Below are 10766 nucleotides of genomic sequence, written 5' to 3'. Positions count from 1 at the left end.
TGCTGAAAAAGTTGATGCCTGGTTACAGCAGAGATCTGACAGACAGCTCATTCAGGAGGAGCTCAGTTATGTCCGGGGGCTCTGAAATCACCTCCTCCTTTAAACTGTAGGAGGTGGAGGGCAGTTGTAAGTATTTTTACATGAATGTTTCACCCTGTTATTACTGCAGACCGTGTCTCATACTTTTTTCATTCATTTGGTCACTTCTATCTGACAAATACCACAGTGTTCTTCACCTGTGTGGCACCTTCGAAATGTGTTTGTACACCTTTGAACTTACAGTAATTTCTTCCCCTGACTGTTAGATTTTAAATGTACTCATTACTTCTTCAATGCCTTTATTGTGTGTTAGCACTGCCAATTTACAGTATATTAATTACCTTCGACTCTAATTATCAAATTCTAAATGTAAATGCTGCCTACTTATAAAATTAACCTGTTAGCTGTGCTGGCTGCTTTACAGAATCTCGAGTATCTCACTTTTTAATGCCCTTCCTTCCTCAAGCGGAACTAAACTTGCTGGTCTGTTAAACTGAACCTGCTGTTTATTTCAATGTGTAACTTTCTTCTTCTTCTTTTTTATGACCTTGCAATTTCATAGAAGCACATCAAAAATAGCATACAACAGTTTCCGAGTATATCTTTGTACAAAAGAAGATCTGAAATAGCTGCATGTGTGAATTGTAATTCTCTCTACTTCCACATTGCTCTCTGATGTTTAGCCTGATATTGTTCTTTTGTTTGTTGTATTATGTTGTGGTTCCTTGTATTTGTCATTGTTTGCCAATGGAGCTGATTGGAGTCAGGCATCCAATCATCTCTTATCCTCATTTTGTATTATAGCTTTATGAAGACAATAAATGATACTGCAGATATTGAACTTATGTCAAAGAAGGGCATCAAGTGGATTGTCACACTGGAGAAGTACATTATTCCTTTTGAGAAGAAGTTTTGTTATTAACATGTTTGTTTGTTTGTTTCTTATTGTTATTGCAATGAGAAATTCTGTACACAGTGATGAAAAGAAAGAAGATCAAAAGTTCTTTGAGATGGAGGTAGTTGTTCACATTCACAAAACAGCAGCATGATGTCATATAGACGACCATTAGTGGAGGTGGATTTCATAAACAGTTAGAATATTCAGGGAAAGTTGATCAAGTTAAGCTTTCTAATTACTGTTGTTTATACAGATTAGTATTATAGATTTTTTAAAGAAGTATATCTGAAAAAAAAAGAAACAAACAAAACAACTCTTTATCTGGGGAAGGACATTTCAGGAAAAGCAGCAACAAGCGACTTCATCTCGTAAAATTAAATTAATTTTTTTTTTTTTAAAGAATAAAGACACGACGAGTCTTCTAGATGTAAAAATAAATGTTTTTGCCACTGCATCAAGAATTACCTGGGAACAATAGTTCAGTAATTTAAAAATAATGGGTTTTTTTCATGTAGAATCAAATAATTTGGAGATTTCATATTTTAACATATAGCATGTTATTAAAAGAGAGTATGAGTATACACTTACTCCTCATATAAAAAGAACAAAACATGCCTTTTCAACTGCACATGAACGCAAATATCTAATCAGCCAATCACGTGGCAGCAACTCGGAGCATTTAGACATGCACATGAGGTCCAGTTGACCCCTGAAGTTCATGGTAAGCATCAGAATAGAAAACGTTTGTGCTAAATTGTGCTGTAAGTGTAGAATCTTCGACAGTGAGACCAAGAAGAGGAAGAAACAAATAATAATATTTATGAAAACGATAATAATAAACTCTCTCATACGTTGTGTAAAAACCAGCAGTCATTTTGTAAGGTGTGAATTTGTGTCACCATATGCTGTGTTGTTCTTTGAAGTATTTGTAATGATCTCACTTAAGCACATGCAGGAAGTGAAATCTGCTTTTTGTTTTTTTGTACTCCTCATCATCAGACTGCTGACTTTAAGACTGTTAAAGTCAGCAGTCTGACTTTAAACGACCGCGTGCTCAGTGAATACCTCTGGCAGCAGAAACCAAAGAATAAGGAGGAAGGTGAGGAACAATCATGGAAGGACCCAGTGGTAATCGGAGTACTAGGTGTGGTGACTCCCAAATTAGGCAAGTGGCTCCAGCAGATCCCAGGAACAACTTTGGAGATCTCTGTCCAGAAGAGCGCAGTCCTAGGAACAGCTAAGATACTGCGCAGGACCCTTGAGCTCCCAGGCCTTTGGTAGAGGGGCGAAAGGGGAAGTAAGTATATATGTATATACTATTATATCTTACAAGATTTCAGATGTAAATGCTCATTATTTCTTTTACGAATTTCAAGTGTATTGGATACTTTGTCATCATTTGTTTATAGCACCCTGAAAGCGTTTGATTTCTCACACATTTTTTGAGCCTACAAGTTCAAACAAACCAAAATAAGCATACAAAGACATCAGATCTTTTTCTTTAGAAGACCTGCACTTTGTCTTGCTGTCATTCAGATATTTCTATCTAGTTCCCCATTACTTTCGGATGCATAGCCTTATACACTTCTTTTTGGTTATGGTTCTTATATTTGTCATTAACTTTCCACTTGAGTTGATTCAAGCCAAGCATCCATTTAACTGGTATCCTGATTTTGTTTTCTGAAAACAATGAATGATAATGCAGATCTTGAACTTACTTCAAATGAGCGTCATAAAGTAGAGTCATATTGAAGAAGTCCATTGTTCATTCTGAGAATACATTTGCAGTGAGTATGTTCTTTCACACAGTTATGAGTAGTTAAGTAAGTCAAGTAGTTAAACTCAACTTTAGGTCTTTAATTCCTGATAAGATGTTAAAATACACTCAGAACATTTAAGAAGTATTTTCAAAAAAACAAAAAATAAATAATGTTTTGAGATGCTCTAAAGACAAGTAGGGACCTGCTGGATCCCAAGACAACAAAAGAGGTGAGGCAGTTTCTGGGGCTGGCCGGTTATTACCACAGGTTTGTACCTAACTTTGTGGAACTGACCAGCCCTCTGACCACCTTCACCTGGAGGGCTGCCCCGAATCTAGTTTAGGGTACAGAACAGTGTCCCCTAAACTGTTCTCCATAGTGATGCCTTGAGCATAGGGCTAAGGCCATTTTGTTCCAGCTGATAAGGGAGGGGTGTACATCAGTCAAACGTTATTAGAGCATTAGAATGGCTACAGTAGCTTAGGCTCCCTGGTGGTGAAGTGTGGCTTGTGGCTCAGCTGCAGGGGAGAGGTATTGTAGCGAGTTTTGGGGTCAGTGGCAGGGCAGGCTAGCTGGCACAGGTCAGGTCTTTTCCATATTTAAAGCAGTAGCAAGCTGGGATGGGTGTGGGTGGGGAGAGAGAGAAGACTGAACAGAGTGATTGGATCTATATCAGGGGTGGGCAATCTCAGTCCACGAGGGCCGGTGTCCCTGCAGGTTTTAGATGTGTCCTTGAACCAACACAGCTGATTTAAATGGCTAAATTACCTCCTCAACATGTCCTGAAATTCTCCAGAGGCCTGGTAACGAACTAATCATGTGATTCAGGTGTGTTGACCCAAGGTGAGATCTAAAACCTGCAGGGACACCGGCCCTCGTGGACTGAGATTGCCCACCCCTGAGCTATATGAAAGCAGCACGACAGTAATCAGTCAAACTACGCAATAACAAGGTCACATGTTGGCCAGCAAACACTGTGTCTGCAGCATCATGCTGGAGTTTCCTGTAGCTTGAGACATGCTACAATGAACCATCGTGAAAATCTCAGAGAAATACATTCAGCCGCTTGCTGCATCTACATTATAAGTAACTAAAGTATCCTGTGAGCGTAGAGTCTATGCTGTGCAGCAGTGATGTGACCATGAGACCAAGAAGAAGAAGAAACAAATAATAACAGTAGTGAAAATGATAATATTAAACTTTGTGACACATTAGGTAAAAACCAGCAGTCATTTTGTGAAGGTGTCAATTTGTGTCACTGCATGCTTCGTTGTTCTTTGAAGTATTTTTTTGTCTGTCTAGATGTTGAACAGACTCCTGATAACGATCTCACTTGGGCACGTACAGGAAGTGAATTCTGCATTTCTGTTTTGTGCTCTTCTTTATCAGACTGCTGACAGTGAGACAGATTGTTCATTTCTACATATCTAATAGGATAACAACAGTAAAACCGAAAAAAGCAGCTGAAGTGCAATTCCTGACTTCACGTGGTTGGAAAAGACACCACTGAGATATGTTGGGTGAATACATTTTAACAGTAATACAGAAATCCTAATGTTGCAACTGAAATTATACCATAATTCATGTTTTCTGTTTTATATATCGTCTAAAGATCTTTTGATTTTAACATCTTTTGTGAAAAGTAAAAAGATACGCACTGCCACAATCGCTTTGAAGGTGTCCTTTATATCTGCTAACATCTACAATCATCTCACCCGCAAACATGTATTTTTTGAAGCTACTCAATATATGAATACTATTTTAATAAGATAGTTGTCAAGTTACATAATATCATGGTATGCAAAAAGAAAAAAAAGATCTGTGTGGAAAATCATTGAAAAGGAGACCGAAAGAAATATTGCACCAGCATTACAGCCTATTCACCTTCATGGTTGTCATGACGCTGGATTGCTACACGATTATTGTGCACGTTCACAGGGTTCGCACAACAGTAGAAGTCATTGCATAAAATCAACCTAATCTTTCTTTAAAAACAAGAATGAGTCTTTCAGAAGAAAAGATGGAGAGGGCTTTCTCATAGGAATAAAAATTTAAACAGTTCAGCAATCTGAACATAATGTTCGTTTTTTGTAAGATTCAAATAATTTGAGGATTATATATTTTTCATGTACAGTATGTTAATATAGATTCAAAAATTACGAGTGACAGCTCCAAAGTGTGTCACACCCAAATACAAGTTTAAACTATTCCATGCAAAGAAAAGTTATACATTTACTGCACGCATCAATAAACTTGCCCGTTCAACTGCACATGAACACAAATATTTAATCAGCCAATCACATGGCAGCAACTCAGAGCATTTAGACCTGCAGACATGGTCAAGTCAACCTGCTGAAGTTTAAAGCAAGCATCATAATAGGGAAGAAAGTGGATTTCAGTTAAAGTTACAATGAACATGATGTGATTATTTGTGCCAGAGGGGCTGATTTGAATATTTAAGTGCGCAACCATCTCTAGTGTTTACAGAAAATGGTCCAGAAAAGAAACAATATACAGCCAGTTATCGTTGAGCTGGTACGATTGCAACATTAACTCAAATAAAAACTTGTTACAACCAGAGATGGGCAGTAACGCGTTACTGTAATCTGATTACTTTTTTTCAAGTAACGAGTAAAGTAAGGGATTACTATTGCAAAAACGGTAATTAGATTACAGTTACTTTCCCGTAGGAACGCTGCGTTACTGCGTTACTAAAACCGTGATTTTTTGCCAGAATTTGTCGAGACAGCTGTGTTGGTGACAACAGCTGTGTGCAGATCAACAATGGATCACATATCGATTGTGGGAGAGAGTATGAGCGTGCAGCGTTTAAAGCGTGGAAGTACTGACCTTACTTTGAGTTTGATTCCATAAAAAGTGACAAAAACATTAGCGTCCATCGTGCGTGGGGAGAAAACTTCTTTTTACAGCGAAAAAAACCGCTAAACTTCCAAGCAAGCACCGAGTGCGCAACGACGTAATGGGAAATTCACAGAGAGACTTTTCCATTTGATTACATTTTGTATGATGGATTATGTAGAAAAAGTAGAATTGGGCTGAAAGATCTATAAATATCACCTCTTCAGGTTGTAAACCGTGTTTTTAAAAAGTAACTAAGTAACTAAGTAACTAAGTAATTAATTACTTTTGAAAATAAGTACCGGTAATCAGTAAAGTAACGGGATTACTTTTTTGCGGAAGTAATCAGTAATTAGTTACTGATTACTTTTTTCAAGTAACTTGACCAACACTGGTTACAACCAAAGTATAGAAGAGCATCTCTGAATGTATAACATACATTGATCTAGATGAACTACAGCAGCAGAAGACCACACTCAATGGTGCTCAAATAGCTTTCACAGCCACCGCAGCCTAAATCTAACAGACCAGCTTTGGGATGTGGCTTAGCTGGAGGTTTGTCTTTATGAATGTGCAGCCACCAAATCTACAGCAACTGCACGATGCTATTACATCAACATGAACCAAAATCTCTGAGGAATGTTTGCAGCACCTGTTGAAGGTAAAAGTGGGTCCGAACCAGTATTAGTGAGGCATAATGGCTAAAGTCTCCTGTAAGTGCACAATGTATGATACTGAGCAGTATCCTTAATGAGTCAAAGAAGAAAAACAAATAAAAAATAGTAACAATATTAATAATAATAAACCTTCTGTCACTTTAAGAGATAACGTGCAGTCATTTTCTGAAGGTGTGAATTTGTGTCACCATTTGCTGTGTTGTGCTTTGAACCATTTTCTGGCAGTCTAGATTTAGGGCAGACTCCTGATAAAGATCAGATTTGGGGACGTACAGGAAACAACATCTTTTTTTCCCTTTTAGGTTCTCATCAATAGGGGACTGCAGAACTTTTGATAGTTAGTTCATTTCTGCACATCTAAAGGGATCACATCAGTAAACGGGGAAAGGGAGCCTTGAAGTGTAATTCTTGACTGGACCTGGTTGGATGAGCCATCACTGAGATATCACAATGTCAGGTAATTATCTTTCAACAGTAATCCAGAATTGAGACTATTTAAAGTGTCATTTTTTACAGAGATCTTGGAAATTTACTTGGGTTATAAAGTGTAGTGTTCAAAGCTGCATGCATTGTCACAGAGATCTAAAACCAAATACTGTGACTGAAACTATGTCAAAGCTACTTCATGATTTCTAATTTCATCTTTAATCTAGAGATCTTATTTTTACTGTTGTTTTTTATTAGTAGATGAAAACATATAAAAGTTATTCACTGCCACAATGCCTTAATATGACTTTTACAGCTGCTGTTATCTCCAACCATGTATCTGTTACTTTCAGAATAATTCTAATAGTAATTTTGTAAAATCCCAGTAATAGTATAGAAAAAATTCAAATGTGCCAAAAAACACAGCAAAAAACAAGTCTACATGAAAAATCATAATAAGATAGATAAACAAAGTAAATGAAATAGTCTGTCCTAGATTTATAGCTGTATAACATGAATTTTAATCTTAAACCATGAATTTTAATTTGAATCCTCATAAAACCAGTTTTCAGATTAAATCCTGTTTTTATAAAGTTTTGGCTCAATGATAATGTTCCCAAGGACGGAGTACCAATGAGCACCAATAGGTTGCAAAATCACCCCCACTGTCAAATGACTGATGGCCAAACCAGCAGACGTGAATGGATTATTTGTGGTGCTCATAGCAAAGGAAAACCTCCTTTAAAACAGAAACATGTCATCAGCAATAGGTTGGAAATTCAGGCTGCACTTGATAAGGGTTGAAACGGCATTACGAAACCAAACCTAACACTTTGATGCAATGAGCATTCAAAAATAAATCCAGTTAACCTCTAATGGTAGGATGTGTTTACAGCAGTAAAGAAGTCTTTGATATACTGTTATGCATCTTAACTGTCGTAGCCTGTGCTGAAATTAATATAAAAAATAATAATAGTAAATCTTTCTCTCTCTTTCTGCAGAAGAAAACACCACATACTATGATTACCCTGAGAACACAAGCTTTACTCCTACCTACATGGGTGATGTAAAGGACTTTAACAAAGTGTTTCTCACCACTCTCTACAGTTTGGTTTTCATCATGGGATTCATAGGTAGGTGTGTCCTCTTGTGTGTATGCTGTGGAGATTATGGATTGTTACTACACATTGCACAGACCTCCTTTTCTGGGAATTTCCATTTTGCATACTTTAAAATATGTATGCAGGTGTGTGTATGCGAGACACACAGATGAAACGGGAAAGAGAGAATGTTATTCAACATGTAACAGTGTGACATTTACACTTATTGTGTATTTTCTTCCAAAGGTAACGGACTAGTGGTGTGTGTCCTGGTGAAGCATCGCAATCAGTGCAACCTGACAGACATCTGCCTCTTCAACCTGGCTCTCTCTGACCTCCTCTTCGTCTTCACGCTGCCTTTCTTCTCTCACTATGTCAGGGTTGGCCAGTGGACTTTTGGAGACTTCATGTGCCGTTTGATCTCCGGGTCTCACCACATTGGCTTCTTCAGCAGCATCTTCTTCATGGTTGTCATGACGCTGGACCGCTACATGATCATCGTGCACGCTCACAGGGTTGCACGTTATCGCACAAAGAGGGCTTCCATCATTCTGACCGTGCTCGTTTGGATGCTGAGCTTGTTTGTGTCTCTGCCGGATTTTATCTTCAGAAAGGCAAAAGAACAGGAATCCCAAGGAGTGGAGTGTGACTATCCCGAGGAGAGCAAAGTCTGGGAGCGTTATGATTTGTTCACCACAAATGTGCTGGGTCTCGTGATTCCCGTGCTGGTGATGGCAGGTTGCTACTCCAGGATCATCCCCACACTGATGAGCATGAGGACAGCAAAGAAGCACCGCATCGTCAAGCTGATCATCTGTATAGTGGTTGTATTTTTCTTACTCTGGGCCCCGTATAACATTTCCCTTTTCCTGAAGTTCTTCCTGGAAAAAGAAATAATCCTCAATGATAAAGTCTTGGATGAAAATATAAGGCTGTCTATAACAGTGACCGAGGCCTTAGCTTACACTCACTGCTGTCTGAATCCCATCATTTATGCTTTTGTGGGAGAGAAGTTTATGAGACGAGCCTTGCAGCTGCTGAAAAAGTTGGTGCCTGGTTACAGCAGAGATCTGACAGACAGCTCATTCAGGAGGAGCTCAGTTATGTCCAGGGGCTCTGAAATCACCTCCTCCTTTAAACTGTAGAAGGTGGAGGGCAGTTGTAAGTATTTTGACACGAATGTTTCACCCTGTTATTACTGCAGACCGTGCCTTGTTCATGTTTGTTTTCTTCATTTGGGAGCATTATTTGACACATACCACAGTGTTCTTCACCTGTGTGGCACCTTCAAAATGTGTCTCTACACTTTTGGACCTTTTGAATTTACAGCAATCTTTTTTTTCTCCCCTGACGGTTAGATTGTAAATGTACTCAATACTTCCCTCATGCCTTTATTGTGCGTTAGCACTGCCGATATACAGAATCTTAATCACCTTCGACTCTAATGCTCTTCCTTCTTCTGCTCAGGTTAAATTAAACCTGCTGGTCTGTTAAACCGTACCTGCTGTTTTATAGCAACCTTTAACAGTTTGCTTACTTCTTCAGACATCTTTTATGAGCCTTACATGTTTGCAGAAACACACCAAAAAGAGCATAAAACTCTTTCAGATCTCGATTGTACAAAATGTGCACACTGTCTTACTGTTATTCACATTTCTACCTACTTCCACATTGTTTTCTAATGTTCAGCCTTTTATAGTTGTTTTGTTTGTTGTATTATGTTATGGTTCCTTGTATTTGTCGCTATTTGCCAGTGGAGTTGACTCCTATCCTGATTTTGTATTATCGCTTTGTTAAGACAATAAATGATACAGCAGGTCCTCCGCTTACATTAGATGAAGGTCATGAAGTGCATTGTTCATTCGGAGAAGAATATTTGCAGTGAACATATTCTTTTATTTCTCACTGTTACTGCAATGACAAATTCTGTACACAGTCATGAAAAGAGAGAAGATGTCTCAGATTAGTTTACTATGCAGGTCATTCTTCACTATCGTCAAACAGCAGCATGATCTAATACATGGCACCATAATCAATTGTACACATTTCCCCTCTCTTTTTTCTATTTCATATTAATGCTAATGGAAAAAACCTTATTTGCATACAATTAAATTAATCTTTCTGATGAGTCTTTCAAAACGAAAAATGAAGAAGTCTTCTTCGCTGCATCAAAAGCTCCTGACTAAATAGTTCAGCAATCTGAACATAATGTTTGTTCCATGTAAGCATAAAAGAAAAGGTGGATTTCATATGTTTCATATGTTAAAGCGAGCATCATAATAGGGAAGAAAGTGGATTTCAGTTAAAGTTACAATGAACATGATGTGATTATTTGTGCCAAAGAAGACCACACTGGATCCCATTCTGATCAACAGATCAAGAAACTGAGGCAGCAGTTTGCACTACATAGTTTGGACAACTGAAGACTGGAAAATGCTGTCAGTTCATATTATTCTTGAGTTCTGCTGCCATACTTGGATGGCAGGGACATGATGCCAGATGTTAGAATTGGGTATAGACAACATGAAAGGATGGATCGATCCTTCCTTGTATCAGCAGTTCATGGTGCTGCTGGTGGTGTAATGGTGTGGGGGATATTTTCATGGAAATGTTTGTGACCCTCAGCACCAACTGAGCATCCTGAGTATTGCTGTTGACTATATGCAACTCTTCATGACTGTTTTAATCTTCTAATTCCTGATTCCAGCAGAAACACCCACCAAGTGTGAGTTCAAATAACCTCACACTATTATATTTACATGACAAGCTCAATGTGCTCAAAAGGCTTCCACAGCCACCACAGCCTAAATCCACCAGACCAGCTTTGGGATGTGGCTGAGCTGGAGGTTTGTCTTTATGAATGTGCTGCCACCAAATCTACAACAATTGCACGATGCTATCACGTTAGCATGGAACCAGAATTTCAATTCAATTCAATTCAATTTTATTTATATAGCACCAAATCACAACAACAGTCACCTCAAGGTGCTTTATATTGTAAGGTAGA

General features: G+C 38.3%; 1 protein-coding gene across 1 annotated transcript; it reads left to right on the top strand.

Moving 5' to 3' along the window:
- The first annotated feature begins 7716 nt into the window (after positions 1-7716).
- On the top strand, positions 7717-8904 carry LOC106456351 (C-C chemokine receptor type 2-like). The gene is made up of 2 exons (XM_013913366.1): positions 7717-7792; positions 8006-8904. Exons 1-2 carry the CDS (start codon positions 7717-7719, stop codon positions 8902-8904), a joined length of 975 nt encoding a protein of 324 aa, XP_013768820.1.
- Positions 8905-10766: the final 1862 nt, after the last annotated feature.

Source organism: Pundamilia nyererei, unplaced genomic scaffold (assembly GCF_000239375.1).
Source record: "Pundamilia nyererei isolate P.nyererei 1_Seehausen unplaced genomic scaffold, PunNye1.0 scaffold00128, whole genome shotgun sequence".
NCBI classification, from domain to species: domain Eukaryota; kingdom Metazoa; phylum Chordata; class Actinopteri; order Cichliformes; family Cichlidae; genus Pundamilia; species Pundamilia nyererei.
This window is presented reverse-complemented; position numbering and strand designations above follow the sequence as displayed.

Excerpts from the sequence above, each read along its gene's own strand:
- LOC106456351 (XM_013913366.1), top strand. The coding sequence starts at position 7,717 with ATGGGTGATGTAAAGGACTTTAACAAAGTGTTTCTCACCACTCTCTAC. Across the intron at positions 7,793-8,005 it reads TTTCATCATGGGATTCATAG|GTAACGGACTAGTGGTGTGT; the intron begins GTAGGTGTGTCC and ends TTTCTTCCAAAG.